This window comes from Geotrypetes seraphini, chromosome 2, assembly GCF_902459505.1.
Source record: "Geotrypetes seraphini chromosome 2, aGeoSer1.1, whole genome shotgun sequence".
In the NCBI taxonomy this organism is placed as follows: Eukaryota; Metazoa; Chordata; class Amphibia; order Gymnophiona; family Dermophiidae; genus Geotrypetes; species Geotrypetes seraphini.
In genome coordinates this window covers 494,814,354-494,830,287 of record NC_047085.1, presented here as the reverse complement: position 1 = coordinate 494,830,287, position 15,934 = coordinate 494,814,354, and the positions used below count along the sequence as shown (strand labels likewise).

Here is a 15,934-nt window from a genome sequence, read left to right as displayed (position 1 = left end):
AAATCATTTTTCCTAAATCCCAACTTCAGCCCTCTCAGAATCTACAGTTCATCGGAGCTGTTTAGGACACTATCCAACTCAAGAGCATTCCTTCCTCAACAGCGTCTGGAAGCTCTCATAGACATAGAAACATAGAAAATGATGGCAGAAAAGGGCCACGGTCCATCAAGTCTGCCCACTCTAATGACCCACCCCCCTAATTCCCTCCATGAAGAGATCCCACATGCTTATCCCATTTTTTCTTAAAATCTTGCATGCTGCTGGCATCGATTACCTGCAGTGGAAGATCATTCCAATGATCAACCACCCTTTCGGTGAAGAAATACTTCTTGGTGTCGCCATGAAGGTTCCCACCCTTGATTTTCAGCAGATGCTCTCTTGTTGCTGATGGTCCTTTAAGAAAAAAGATATCTTCTTCAACCTCGATATGGCCCGTGACATATTTGAACGTCTCAATCATGTTCCCCCTCTCTCTGCGCTCCTTCAATTTCAGCGAGACACATGATGGTACTACTAGGTTACATGGCCTCCACAGTACACATGGCTCCTTTTGCCAGACTTCCCCTCATAATTCCTCAGTGGACCCTGGCATCTCAGTGGTCGTAGGCTTGGGACCCACTCTCTCGACACATTACAGTCACCCCTTCGTTGAGACAGTCTCTCCACTGGGGGATGCTCTCTTCCAATCTCTCCAGAGGCTTGCTGTTTCAAACGCCCCCTCATCAAAAGGTCCTCACAACAGATTCCTCGCCCTACACTTGGGGTGGGGCTCATCTCGATGGTCTCCGTACTCAAGGCCACTGGACCAGTACGGATCATCAGTGTCACATCAATCTGTTGGAACTCAGAGAGATCGTCAATGCTCTCAAAGCTTTTCAACATCTTCATGACCACGTAGTCTTCATTCGGATGGAGAACCAAGTCGCCATGTACTATGTCAACCCACAGGGAGGGACGGGATCTCCCTCCCTTTGTCAAGAAGCTCTGAAGATTTAGGAGTGGGCAATCCTCCACAACACTTTCCTCAAAGCTGTCTACATTCAAGGGGAGAAAAACTGTTTGGCAGATAAATTGAGTCATCTTCTGCAACCTCATGAATGGACACTCAATTCCTCGCTTCTTCATCACATTTTTTCACAGTGGGGAACTCCTCAGATAGATCTCTTTGCAGCTCCCCACAACCACAAACTGCCCAGTTCTGCTCCAGGATATATATTCTCCTCATCGCCTCGAGGCAGATGCTTTCCTACTGGAATGGATGAATATTTTTCTGTATGTATTCCCTCCATTTCCTCTCATTCTCAAGACTCTTGTCAAGTTGCAGTTCTCATGCCACCATGATTCTGATAGCTCCTTGGTGGCTGAGACAACCTTGGTACTCCCTTCTCCTTCAACTCAGCAGAAGGGACCCATACCTTCTACCAGTTTTTCCGTCTCTGCTTTCACAGAGTCACAAATCTCTACTTCATCCCAACCTGCAGTCTCTGCACCTGACAGCTGGAGTCCTCTCAACATAACTCCTCTTCAGTTTTCTCAACCTGTAAGAGACACTTTAGAGGCTTCTAGAAAGCCTGCCACTAGGCAATGCTACCACCAAAAATGGACTAGATTTTCTACATGGTGCATCTCTCATGATAAGGAGCCTCAAGATTCCTCATTTTCTTCTGTTCTAGATTCTCTTTTGCACTGTTACATAGATCTGAGTCCATCTCAGTGCAATTGCTGCTTTCCATCAGCCTATTGAAGGGAAACCCCTTTCTGCTCATCCGGTGGTTTCCAGATTCATGAAAGGACTTTTTCATATCAACTCTCCTCTCAAACCGCCGCCAGTAGTTTGGGACCTCAATGTTGTTCTTGCTCAATTGATGCAGCCTCCATTTGAACCAATGTCTACAGCTCATCTGAAGTATCTCACTTGGAAAATGGTGTTTCTCATTGCCCTCATATCTGCTCAAAGAGTCAGTGAGCTGCAAGTTTTAGTTGCTGATCCACCTTTCACAGTTTTCCTTCATGACAAGTGGTTCTCCATACTAATCCTAAATTCTTACCTAAAGTGGTTTCAGAATTTCATCTCAATCAATCTATTGTACTTCCAGTGTTTTTTCCAAGACCACATTCTTATCCTGGAGAATCAGCTCTTCATTCTCTGCACTGTAAACGTGCTTTGGCCTTCTATTTAGAACGCACCAAACTACACAGAATGATCCACAACTTTTTGTCTCCTTCGATCCAAACAAGTTGGGACATCTAATCTCTAAGCGTACCATTTCCAACTGGACGGCTGCTTGTATCTCTTTCTGCTATGCCCAGGCTGGATTACAACTACGGAGTCGAATCACAGCCCACAAAGTCAGAGCAATGGCAGCTTCAGTGGTTTTCCTCAGATCTACACCTATTGAGGAAATTTGCAAAGCTGCTACCTGGTCCTCGGTTTATACTTTCACCTCTCACTATTGTCTGGATGTTTTCTCCAGACACGATGGCCATTATGGCCAGAGAGTATTGCAAAATTTATTATCCTTAGTTGCCAACACTCCCACCATCCCATTCTAGTTAGCTTGGAGGTCACCCATATGTTGAGAATAGGCTGCCTGCTTGTCCTGAGATAAAGCACAGTTACTTACCGTAACAGTTGTTATCCAGGGACAGCAGGCAGCTATTCTCACAACCCACCCACCTCCCCTGGTTGGCTTCTCTGCTAGCTATCTGAACTGAGGAGACGCGCCCTGTGCTGGGCGGGAAGGCACTCGCGCATGCGCGGTGCGGCTGACTTGAAACTTCTAGATTTCTATAAGCAAGTCTGCTTGCAAGGCTGTCCGCATCCGGGCTCCGTGGATGACGTCACCCATATGTTGAGAATAGCTGCCTGCTGTCCCTGGTTAACAACTCTTACAGTAAGTAACTGTGCTTTTCTGGAAAGTAAGATCCTTGTAGGTTTTCATGATCAACTGCTTAATAGCAAAGTTCAAGATGCAGAGAATCACAATTCTAGGTCTGGCTGCCCCGGCCTGCTTCCTGCCTAGCCGATGCACTCACTCGATCCTCTGGAGACCCAGGGTGGAAGTAGTAAGGAGTTCCACCGAAAGCCATTTTTCCAGGATGACAGCCAAATCGGCATCTGAAACAACTTCGGGTATACCCACTAAACGAAGGTTGTTGGGCCTGGAGCGGATCTCATAATCCTCCAGCTTGTCCTCACACAAGATGAGTTTGTGCTGTAGTCAGATAAGCTACGCATGCACCACGGTCAAGGAGTCTTCCGCCGTGCTCACACGGGTCTCCACTTCCACAGCCTGATAGGCAAACGAGGTCACTGTAGCCGACAAGATCGTAAGAGTCTCGCGTACCTGGTCCAGCTGCGATCCCAGCGCCAAGACTACAGCCTCGGTAAGCTTCGCTACCAGCGCTTCAGTAACCGCTTCAGTGACAAGGGATAAGAAAGCCAACATGTTTCACCCGTAGAGGGGGTTTCCTCAGGGCTACTATCCCTTTCAGTTGCTGATTATTCACGACGTGACCACCCGATCTAAGTTCTCAAGATCCCTTGTCAACCACCATCCCGGTTAAGCTAAGTATTGATTTAACAACTTTTCATCAATATTTATTATTTTAAGTAAATACATGAGTAAATTAAATAATTCATTCTAAGACTTTATACTAGTTTTGCACTAACACCGACCCAGTGACGATCAGGTGCATAAAGCCAGGGGATATGATCTTGTGAACCCTTGGTGGCATCTCTGAGGGCCGAGAAGAACTATTATAACTGAATTTTCTATACAAGGTATCTAGGGTGGCTTAGAACACCACCAATAGCTACATTCATGAAAATCTGAACATATTTCAGTTTTTAGGTAATTCATCATAAGCTGAAAGATCAAAATTCCATAGAATCCATTAAATGTCTAAGACAGTGTTTCTCAAACTGTGTGCCTCCTTTGATTCCAAGTGTGCCGTGGCACAGTGAGGAGGAAGAGAGGCGCTTGCCAGCTGACTTCCCTACACGGTATGGGGCCAGCGCTGCCCAATTCGCCAAAGGCCTGCATGTTTCCCCCCTTCTCTCTAGCGTCTTCTGGCTTCCTCTTGGCCTCCCAGTCTCACCTTTAAAGCTAATTACAGCAGCCTGCAGAGGATCGTCGTTAGGTAAAATGATTTTATTTTCAGTATAGTGATTGCAATGGGTCAGTTTTGAGAATTTATATCTGTTGTGTATATTGTGTGTATATGAAAAATGAATGGAAAAAATTTGCATTACAGTTAGTAAGGGGGACGGAATCTGAGGGAGAGTTTGTGTGGGTCTAGGGAGGTCTGTGGTTGGGGTACTCAGTTGATATTTATTAGACTTAGGGGGTACTTAGTTTGAAGTAGTTGAGAAACACTTATGTAGGCAATCAGCTGGTGCCAGTGCCTCTCCTCTCCGGCCCTCTTCCCTGCTGGCATCCCCTACTGGCATCTCAGGGCCCATCAGGAGGGTCTCTGCACATGCGCGGACGTCGACGTGATGTCACGCATATGCATGATGTCATCGGGGCAATGTCCGCACACTTCTGGGTGCCTCAAGCCGTGGCCACTACCTTTAGTATGCCCTGGCTCGAGAAAGTTTGAGAGACACTAGTTTAAAGTGATATGACCAAAGTCTGCTGGGACCTGAACTGATATATTTCAGATGGACTACCACCACTTGAAGCCAAATTTGAGCCAGCAACTTAAAATGTGAATAGTTCTGTATGCCTTGAACCACCCAGAACCCCTACTGCGACATGCTATTCATTCATAAGCTGAACATTGGTATACAGTATATTGTATACCTGTATAAAACATTTGAACAAAAGCAAGATCATACTTGTTTAAAATTAGAGATGTTGATAACTCAGCCAGGACTAGCTCTTACACAAGGCTTGTGCAGTGTAGACAAGGTTTGAAGCCTGCAGTGTCATTTAAATTCAACAGCAGCTTTATCAGTTGTCATGTGCCAATGATTTGTCTAACACAGTATAAAAAGTTAGAATTGCAGTTTATAGTGTTTTGGTTTATATTGCTTTAATACCTCAGCTTACACATTTATTAAATAGAGGCAAAGGTTTTTTTCCCCTCAACTGATCATAGAGATCTTGATATAGGTCTTTGAATTTCTCTTGCAGTGATCTCATATACTGTGCTGGTAACAGCTCCAGCTCTACAACACTTCTGCTCAACTCTTAAAACTCCAGTCTTGTCCTTGGAGGGCCCTCAGCTAGTCAGGTTTTTAGGATGTTCATAGTGAATATATGTGAGATTTGTATGCACTGCCTTTTTTCATACAAAGCCATTGACAATAACCCTGGAAATCCAACTATCTGAAGGTCCCCCAGGACAGTTTTGGGAATCATTGTCCTCTAGATTTCTGTTCTTTAGCTCAGAATCCATGTACTGGTGCATGATGGGAAAAACTCTATTAAATAAGAGTTTGAGGCCTCACGTTGGCTACTCCAAATGTTCATTGTGAAGGACTGTATATCATTCTAAAGATTCAGATCATACAGGTATTTTTAAAATGTTATATTTTTCTATTAGTCTTGGTGTTTGGTTTTTATGTTGTCTTTTCTTTTTTAACTTACAGTGAACCCAAAGAAAGACAGCGAGCACACACCTGTAAAAGGAGGATTTATAGCAGATCTAGGTAATAAGTATTCTGTTTTACTGTGATTTTCTTACTGAAAGTATCACAGTAAATATTCTCTGAAGATGAACAGTTCCAGTAATGTACATTATGTGCATATTTTCACTGCTTTTCAGAAAATTGAGACCTTTCTATGCCTATAATGTAGTTCCTGTGACCATACAGTGTGCCTCAATTCTATATTTTCTGTGGTGAATGTTGGATGCATTTTATTCTTTCAGAGTTGCTTTTTCTTCACAGCATATTTTGGTGGTGGTGGGAGGGAGTCGTAAGGGTTAGTACAGTGGTGCCTCACACAACGGACGCCTCGCACAGCGCACGCTGCGCACAACGAACTTTATGTCTTGATTCGTACAACGAACTTCGTTTCACACAACGAAGTCGCCCGAGCTGCATCCTTCCGCGCAGGCACTGCGCTTAACTGCCCTCTCTCCGCCTGGCTCCCTCTTGCCCCCCCGACTCCCCGACACGATCGGGGCAAAAAGGAGCTCAAGCCCTCTTGCCCCGCCGATTCCCCAACTCCCCGACAATATCGGGCCAGGAGGGAGCCCAAGTCCTCCTGGCCACGGCGACCCCCTAACCCCACCCTGCACTACATTACGGGCAGGAGGGATCCCAGGCCCTCCTGCCCTCGACGCAAACCCCCCCTCCCCCCAACGACCGCCCCCCCCAAGAACCTCCGACCGCCCCCCCAGCCGACCCGCGACCCCCCTGGCCGACCCCCACGACACCCCCAACCCCCTTCCCCGTACCTTTCTGTAGTTGGCCGTTCAGACGGGAGCCAAACCCGCCTGTCCGGCAGGCAGCCAACGACGGAAGAGGCCGGATTGGCCCATCCGTCCCAAAGCTCCGCCTACTGGTGGGGCCTAAGGCGCCTGGGCCAATCAGAATAGGCCCGGGAGCCTTAGGTCCCTCCTGGGGGCGGGGCCTGAGGCACATGGGCCCAACCCGACCATGTGCCTCAGGCCCTGCCCCCAGGAGGGACCTAAGGCTCCCGGGCCTATTCTGATTGGCCCAGGCACCTTAGGCCCCACCAGTAGGTGGAGCTTTGGGACGGATGGGCCAATCCGGCCTCATTCCGTCGTTGGCTGCCTGCCGGACAGGCGGGTTTGGCTCCCGTCTGTCCGGCCAACTACAGAAAGGTACGGGGAAGGGGGTTGGGGGTGTCGTGGGGGTCGGCCAGGGGGGTCGCGGGTCGGCTGGGGGGGCGGTCGGAGGTTCTTGGGGGGGGCGGTCGTTGGGGGGAGGGGGGGTTTGCGTCGAGGGCAGGAGGGCCTGGGATCCCTCCTGCCCGTAATGTAGTGCAGGGTGGGGTTAGGGGGTCGCCGTGGCCAGGAGGACTTGGGCTCCCTCCTGGCCCGATATTGTCGGGGAGTTGGGGAATCGGCGGGGCAAGAGGGCTTGGGCTCCCTTTTGCCCCGATCGTGTCGGGGAGTCGGGGGGGCAAGAGGGCTTGAGCTCCCTCTTGCCCCGATCGTGTCGGGGAGTCGGGGGGGCAAGAGGGCTTGAGCTCCCTCTTGCCCCGATCGTGTCGGGGGTGCCAGGGACCACACGGAGTCACCCACCGTACCACCCGATTCGGGTAAGCGCAGGTATCGGTGGGTGGCTTATTTGCGGGGGGGTGCCTTATTTTACATTTTTTTCTAAAAAGGGGGGGCTGTCTTATTTGATGGCCCTGCCTTATCATCGGGGAAACACGGTAGAAAAAAAAAAAAAAATGAACAGTTAAGTCCCAGTTTTTGCCGCTGAGACTCTGCCCTCTCTCACTGTAAAATTAGACTCTACTTAGTCTGTCTTTAAATTTAAAAAATGTGTGTTGTTTTAAAAAACAATTATGTTTTTAGATGTATCTAAATAAAAATAATAACCAAAAATTTATCTTTTTTTATGTCATCTTAGCATATTTTATGCTACAGAATGAATTATTTTTTTTAACATGTATTGTTATGGGAAAACGCGTTTCACATAACGAACTTTTCGCATAACAAACTTGCTCCTGGAACGAATTAAGTTCGTTGTGTGAGGCACCACTGTATACCTTAATATTCTTTTCCATTCTTAAAAATTTATTCCTATATTTTTTTTTAATGAGAATTGTTTGCATTGCAGCTTTTGATAAGCTCTCTATGACCACCTTTTATTCTGTTTGCCTGCTTCAAGGAAAAGTTATTTTGTTTTATTTTAGATGGCAAAGATGATAGTGACTTTAGGAAATATTTGAGCTTTCAGCAGTTTTATTAACTAGGAAAGCAGTATGAGTGCAAAAATTAAAGATCTATAAAACAAACCATCATAAGACCAAGAGGCTTCAAGTTATGTACATGAATGTACTGTCTTATCTTAAGGAGACAGACAAACAGAGACTGGATTCACTGAACCAATGTCTAAAGTAGCTTTGAACTTCAAAGTTATTTTAGACATTGGTTCAGTGAATCCAGTCTCAAAGATTGAAGCACAAGGACAATGAAGCTGGGCTGACTGCTTAAAGAAGTTGTATAAGGAAGCATAGACTTCTGTGCTGAAATCAGGGCCATCTCAAGGGATTATGATGTCTTGATAAATATCTTTGGAGCAGAGAAGTCATAATTATTCAGCTAGCATGGTCACCAACTTGTTAAATACCAGTGTTTTAACTGAATCCATATATTCAATGTCACTATCTATATGGTTAGCAGCACTAAACATATGTGTAGTTCTGTGATTGTGCTGGCACAATCTATTTTAATTTGGCTATTCAGCAGGCCTAGGTTAAACATATAACTTATCCAGATACATAAGAATAGTCTTACTGGGTCAGACCAGTGGTCCATTTAACTCAGTGGCCTCCCTCTCTAATACTGGACTTTGAGCAGTTTAAATGACCTGGTGATGTCCTTGCATATTTTTAAAAAGGCTAATTATGCATTCACTGGTGAATGCATAATTGCCTTTGTATGCTGATTCAATAGAGTATTGCAGTAGAATATCAGTTATCTGGCACCCACGGGGATTGGTGGATACTGGATAACAATTTTTCTGGTTAATTGAGAGTGTATTAGAAACCTTGTCTAACACATTCTCAATTCCTCCCCTCCCCCCCAATCCTGCCCCAAAGCACCAGCATGACAGCGGACCTGAGCAGCAAAGCTCTCCTCCCTCAAGCCCTAAAGTAGATAAGGGGTTTTGTAGTATGCTCAGAGAGGAGAGGTTGGATTTTGGTAATATTATAGAGGAGGAAGCAACAGGTTTTAGCATTTTTTTAAAATCTGAGCAGAGAAGGAGAGAGGAGTCGAAGAATACCCCAAGGTTGCAAATGGACAAGACAAGGAGGAGGAGAGTGATCCACAGAAATAGAGAATGGGGGAGGGGGGAGGTGGGTTTAGGTGGAAAGATAAAAATTTGGTTTTATCTATATTTAGTTTTAGATGGCAGTGAGAAATCCAAACGAAAATGTCAGACAGGCAGACTGAGACTTGGGCCTGAACCTAAGCACAGTACTGGGCAGAGCTTAAGATTCTTGCCCAGAAATAGCAAAGAAGAAGAAAAAAAATTTTTGAATCAGGTTGGGCAAACTGGTGCCGTCATCTATTATGTTACTATGTATTGTAGATATATCTGGTGTGGAGAGGTAGATCTGGGAGTCATCAGCATAGCAGCAATATTGACAGCCATGGGAGGAGATCATTGTACTGAGAGATGGGTATATATGGAGAAGAGGAGAGGGCCCAAGACAGAGCCTTGAGGTACACTGATAGACAATGGATAGCAGCAGAGGATCTATCGTTACATACACTGAAACTACGATGCGAGAGATAGGATCCCAGCGAGAACAGCGTATCAAGGAGTAGGTGGTGATCAACAGCATCAAAGGCAGCAGACAGATCAAGAAGAATGAGGATAGAGTAAAGGCCATTGGATCTAGGCAGGAACAGGCTGTTAAAGACTTTAGCAAGGGCAGTTTCTGTAGAATGGAGAGGACAAAAGCTCGATTGAAGCCGGTCAATAATATCTTCAGAAGAAAGGAAGTCCAGACAATGGTGGTGAACAGCACGTTTGAGTAGCTTGGATAGGAAGGGGATGAGGGAGATGTGACGATAGTTGGAGGGGAATGTGGTGTCTACTGAGGGTTTTTTGATTAGAGATGTAACTATGGCATGTTTGAAGACATCAGGAACTATTGCAGTGGAGAGTGATAGGTTGAGGATGTGACAGATGGGAGGGATGACAGTGGGAGTGATAGCTCTGAACATGCGGGTGAGAATTGGATCAGAGGAACAGGTGGTGGGTTTGGAGGAGGAGAGAAGCTGAGCAGTTTCCTCTTCTGTGACTTCAGCCCGTCAAGTTTATTTAAGAGTCTCCTGTGGGGAACCATGTCAAAGGCTTTGCTGAAATCTAAGTAAATTACATCTAGTGCACATCCTTGATCCAATTCTCTGGTCGCCCAATCAGATTTATTTGGCACGATTTACCTTTAGTAAAACCATGTTGCCTTGTATTCCATTGAATTCTAGGAAACAGTGCAGTATCCATTCCATTGTCTTGTGTAACTTTGTCAATCAATTCTGGTCCTTCTCAGACTTTCTTCCGTAAACACAGAGCAGAAGTATTTGTTTAGCAAGTTTATTTTTCCTCATCACTCTCCACATAACAGTTAATAGCTTCTTGCAGTCTTACAATTCCATTTTTTGGAGCTACTGATTTTACTTTTATTCTGGTACTTAAATATGAGCCAAGGGTACCAGTGCAGATCTTCAGGAAACAACTCAATGAATTTTTCTGAAGAGAGATCAGTGACATGTTCAAGTTGAACTCGATACCAGTGCTTACATCAACTCCCTCAGTACCAGCCCAGCCTAAGCATAGCACTCCGAGGCCACATAGTACCGATTCCAGATTTACATCGAGACACTGGTCAAATTCCTAGCGACGCTCTTCATCTTGACAATGTGCTTCATGAAGGCATCGATCCTCTTCATCGAAGCATCGACACTGTATCAAAGCATCAACATTCTCAATCACATCGACATACATCCCATGCTTCCAGATCCAAAAGATCCTCTTCTTCATTGGATCAGTACCGATGCCACTGAGGAAGCTATTCTCGACACTTTCACCAGTCTCCTCCAAAATCTTCATCCTACAGAGAGTTACCTGGGGTTCATGAACTTGATTATGACCTCTCTCGTTACCATACTTAGTATGAGCCTGCATTATCTACTCCTGAATCATATGGTATTCCTTCAGATCCATCTCCTCCTAGAAAGACTTTCATTTACTAAGTATGTTCATTTACTAAAACAGGTAGGGAAAGCTCTCCCTGTCAAATTGGAGGCTGACACTGAGCCCAGAGTGGAACTCCTGGGTGCTTTAGATTTTGATGAACCCCCTAAAGAGCTTCTTAAGTTGCCTTTAAACAATCTCCTCAAAGAAGCGCTCTTTAAAAACTGGGAGACTCCTTTTTCTGTCACTATAGCTCCAAGAAATATTGACTCCCTCTATAGCAGGGGTGTCAAACTCAGGCCTGCGAGCCAAATTTGGCTTGCAGGATAATTAAATTTGGCCCTCCAGCCCAGCTTCCTGGTCTCATCTTTAAAGCAGCCTGCAAAAGGATCGCCAGTTAGCTGTAGCGAACCTAGCAAGCTTTCGTCGATCAACGCAGCACATACCCTCTGCCACGATCCCGTACATCAGAGGAGGGGAGGGACCATGGCAGAGAGAACATGCTGCAGAGGCCAAGGCAGCCTGCTAGGTTCGCGACAGCCAACCAGCGATCGATCCTCTTGCAGGCTGCATTGAAGATGAGACCAGGAAGTGGGAAGGAATGATGAGCCAAATCTCGAAGGTGAGACTGGAAAGAAAAACGGGGAAAACATGCAGACCTTTGGGGTGAGAGGCAGGCCCTGGTGTAGAAATATACGTAGGAAGGGAAGGATGGAGGGGTCCAAACAGACGTGCATATGCCAGACTGAGGAGGGGGGGGGAGAATACATAATAGGTCTAAAAAGAGAGGAAATGGAGAGAGATGGTAGACAATGGGATGGAGGGAGGGAAGGAACAGAAAGGGAGAGAAGTTGGACACAAGGGATGGTGTGGAGGGGGGATAGAGACACTGCATAGGAGAGTAGTTGGGAAGAGAAAGGGAGAGATGGTGGACCCTGGGGTGGTGGGGAAAGAGGGAGAGATGCTGGATGAAAGGGTAGTTGAGAAAAGGAGAGATGGTGGATCTGGGGATGGGGTCCATCGCTGCAGGGATGGAGATGAAAAAAGTCAAGATGCCAGACCTCCGGGGGAGGGAAGGGAAACAGAAGGGGAGGACAGAGAAAGAAGAAAACGACAAATGGGCAGGAGACCCTGGCATCAAGTTATCAGAAGACAACCAGAGCCTGAGACCAACATGATTTGAATAATGATCAGACAACAAAAGATAGAAAAAATAATTGTATTTTCTGTTTTGTGATTACAATGTGTATCCTGCCAGAGCTGGTGTTAGACAGCAAGCGTGAACTAGGACCTAAAAGAGAGAGGAAAGTCTTATTTAGTTTGTTTATATCACAGAGCTGGCGTGGAGTTGGAGAGGTTGTAACCCTATACTTCTACTAAGACTAAGGGGTCCTTTTATTAAGGTGTGCATTTAGCGTGCGCTGAATCGGTTAGCATACCTTAATAAAAGGACCCCTAAGTATCATAATAAAAAAATTTGCCCCACGACTTAGCCTATGTTTTAGATTTCAGGCCCTTATGTGATTGAGTTTGATACCATTGCTCTACAGAATAATATCTTGTTCTGGCTTTGAGAAACTGCATCAATCGTTGCTTGTGGAATTGACCCTTAAAAGTCTTCCAGCTCCAGGGTTTATGCCATTGCACATCTAAGGTGTGAGGGCTATACCATGGATAAATTTGGTCGCCTTTTTACCAGAACTCTGTTGACAACCAAGTCCTTAATTACAACTTGAATACAGGGAGCAGAGTAATTTGTATAGGAAGAGGTATTTTCATTGGAAGTTGAAGGATTCATTGAATCGCCCAAAAGAATTGTTTCTGATTGTGAAGCATCTAACTAGTGCTGGGGAAAATGTATCACAAGCAATACCATTTACACTGGATGACTTCAATAATGACTTTGGCCTAAAGGTTGACACAATTGTAAGGGGGATACCTGAAGTGCAAACTTCAGTTATCCCAGGACAAGCAGGCAACATATTCTCTATATGTGGGTGACGTCACCAACGGAGCTCCCTAGTGGACGTTTTCACAAGCAGACTTGCTTGAAGACCTTCAAGCTTGCGATTGGCCCGCACATGCACGCGTGCCCCTCCCGCCCGGTCTAGGCTTGCGTCTCCTCAGCGTGTCCTCAGTTCTCTGTTTTCTGCGGAACCAGAAGCACTGCTCCCTTGCTTCGTACGATATCGTTGTCCCTCTTGCACCGTGGCTTGTTTGATTAGTTTCTTTTGAGTCGCTGTGCTTGCGTCTGTTTTTTTTCTTTTTATTTGTTTTTTGGTTCGTTCCTTTTTGACCGGGTTCCCGGTCTTACTCTGGCCGCCTGGCCTCATGGGGCCGCGGCCATATTTTTTCTTATGCCCCGGCCTCGTTCTGGGTTTAAAAACTGTACTAAGTGCAACTGGATTATCTCCATCACCGACCCTCATCGTTGATGTGTGGAGTGCCTGGGTGCAGAGCACCGCGCTGAGTCGTGCCCCCGTTGTGTGACTTTGCAACCGCGGGCTCTTCGTTGGAGGGTGGCCAAGATTCTCCAACTCTTTGGCCCCATGGATCCTGTGGGACAGGCCTCGAGCTCGGCCTCGAAGTCCCCAGCCTCAGCCCCTCCTGTTACTCCGGCCTCGGGAAAATCTCCTCTTTCCTCCTCAGGTGTGCTGGCAAAGAAGCCTACCTCCGAGTCTAATGCCAGTGCCGCCTTGTTGGCATCTTCGAGACCTCACTCTAAGCGTGCCCCCTCACTAGGGAATACTCTTCCTCAAGGTCGCCCCCGAAGTAGTGCACACCTGCACCTAAGACCCAACCACTTTTGGTCTCGGTGCCTATGTTTGAGGACATGCTTAAGGCTATTCTTACCACGCAGCTTTCCTCGGTGGTGAGCCAACTGGTCCCGACTTTGACGCCTCTGACCTCGGTCTCGACCCAGTCTCGATCTGACCAGCCTGAGCGTCCCCTCATTTCTCGAGGCCCTGCCCGCAAGACTCGCCGGGTTCCCTCGTGATTCTTCCTCCCCCGAGTCACCTGTAACTTTTTGGGGTTTCAGAACAGGGGGGTTGTTCCCCCCCCCTACTTTGTCGAGGTTTGCCCCTCATAAGAAGCCCCGGGCTTCTCCGCCCCTTTGGGGCAGGTCTCCACCTGCAAAACCTTCTAGACACACGCTTGTCCTCGAGTTGGACTCGGGGTTGTGTTCCCCATCGAGGCAGCTACCAGCCTCTAAGGAGCCTTCTTCAAAACCGGTGGAAGACTTCTCCTTTACCCAGTTTTCCCCGAGGCGTCGCCAGTTACTTCCTCGGACTCCGGGATCTTCCCCAGCCCACCTAGCATGGGGTCGTTCCTCGATGTCCCCCAGACACTTTAGTAGGGCCTCTTCAGTCTCCCATTCGTGGGACTCCGAGGCCCCAGCTTACTATTCGAGGGAAATTTCTCCCTCTTTCTCGGCTGTCCCCAGATCTCGCTCGGGGTCACCTCAGGAGGATGAGTCTTCTTCTCAACACTCCTCCTTTACTCGTTTCATCTCTGACATGGGTAGGGCCTTGAAACTGGACTTCCAGTCGGAATCCCGTTATACCCAGGAATATCTGGAGGAGATGGGTGTTGATCATCTGCCCCGTGAGGCGTTACGCTTGCCTTGGCACCAGGTTCTTTGGCAAACCTTTCTCCGGAACCTGGAGACCCCCTATTATGTCATGGCCATTCCCTCCTAGTTGGAGTCCCGTTACCGGACGATTCCAGTTAAGGGGTTTGAGAGTTCTCAGCTTTCTCATCAGTCCTTGGTGGTTGAGTCTTCCTTGAAGAAGTCCAACTCCTCTAAGGTTTACACTGCCGTCCCTCCGGGCCGAGAGGGCCGTTCGATGGACAAGTTTGGTCGCTGTCTTTACCAAAACTCAATGATGGTGAATCGTGTCCTCAACTATAACTTTCTCTTCATGTCCTAGATACGGTTCTGTGTGGACACCCTCCGCTCATTCCGTGAGGACGTTCCGGAGTCTTTTTGCATCGCGAGTTTCGCCTCCTTGAGGAGACCCTCTCCCAGCTCCGCCTCTATATGTTCCAGGCAGCCTACAACGCCTTCGAGTTGTCCTCGTGGGTCACCTCGCTTGGCTCCGTCTCGTTGATATGGATCCGAATCTACAAGATCGTCTTGCCAATCTCCCGTGTGTGGGTCATGAGCTCTTCGATGAATTTATCGAAGCGGCCACCAAGCGCCTATCGGACCACAAACGGTCCTTTGCCTGTCTGGTGAAACTTAAACCGAAGGCCCCTCTTGCTCGGCCATACAAAATTCCTCTTCGGAGGTATCCGCAGAAATCTACTCATGCGTTCGCCCAGCCTCCCCCAAAGCGACCTCAACAACAGCAGCAACGTCAAACTAAGGCCCAAGACTCAGCCGTCTTTTTGACAATTCCGGTCCGAGCCTGCGGGCTCCCTTTCTCATGGAGCCTTCTCCCCTCCCCAACGGGGGTCGTCTCCATCATTTCTATGCCCAGTGGGAAGGTCTTACCACTGACCGTTGGGTGCTTTCCATCATCCGGGAGGGGTACTCCCTTCACTTCAGTCACGTACCCCCCAGACCTGCCTCGAAAAAAGTTTCCTTCTGCTTGGTCTCAGCTGCCTGTCCTTTTTCAGGAAGCTCAGGCCCTCCTTCGCCTTCGGGCAGTCGAGGAGGTTCCCCCGGACCAATGGAACACCGGATTTTATTCCCGGTACTTTCTGGTACCCAAGAAGACGGGGGATCTGCGTCCAATCCTGGACCTCCGCACTCTGAACAAGTTTCTGGTCAAGGAACGGTTCAGAATGCTCACTCTTCCTACTTTGTACTCCCTCTTGGACGAAGGGGACTGGCTGTGCTCACTGGACTTGATGGAGGCGTACACACACATTCTGATACACCCGGCCTGTCACCGGTATCTGAGATTCCGGATGGGGGATCTCCATCTCCAGTATCGTGTTCTTCCCTTCAGCCTGGCGGCCTCTCCAAGGGTCTTCACGAAATGTCTAGTAGTGGTGGCTGCGGCCCTGCGTCTCTGCGGCCTGCAGGTGTTTCCCTACCTTGACGACTGGTTGATCAAAGCATCCTCT

General features: G+C 47.5%; 1 protein-coding gene across 4 annotated transcripts in view; it reads left to right on the top strand.

Moving 5' to 3' along the window:
• Positions 1–15,934, top strand: part of SMARCC1 (SWI/SNF related, matrix associated, actin dependent regulator of chromatin subfamily c member 1) — a 383,361-nt gene that overhangs the window by 151,239 nt on the left and 216,188 nt on the right. For all 4 annotated transcript variants that reach the window (XM_033931941.1, XM_033931940.1, XM_033931939.1 and 1 more), the window contains exon 12: positions 5,600–5,659. In XM_033931941.1, the coding sequence (XP_033787832.1) occupies positions 5,600–5,659 (60 nt within the window). The remainder of the gene's footprint in view (positions 1–5,599; positions 5,660–15,934) is intronic.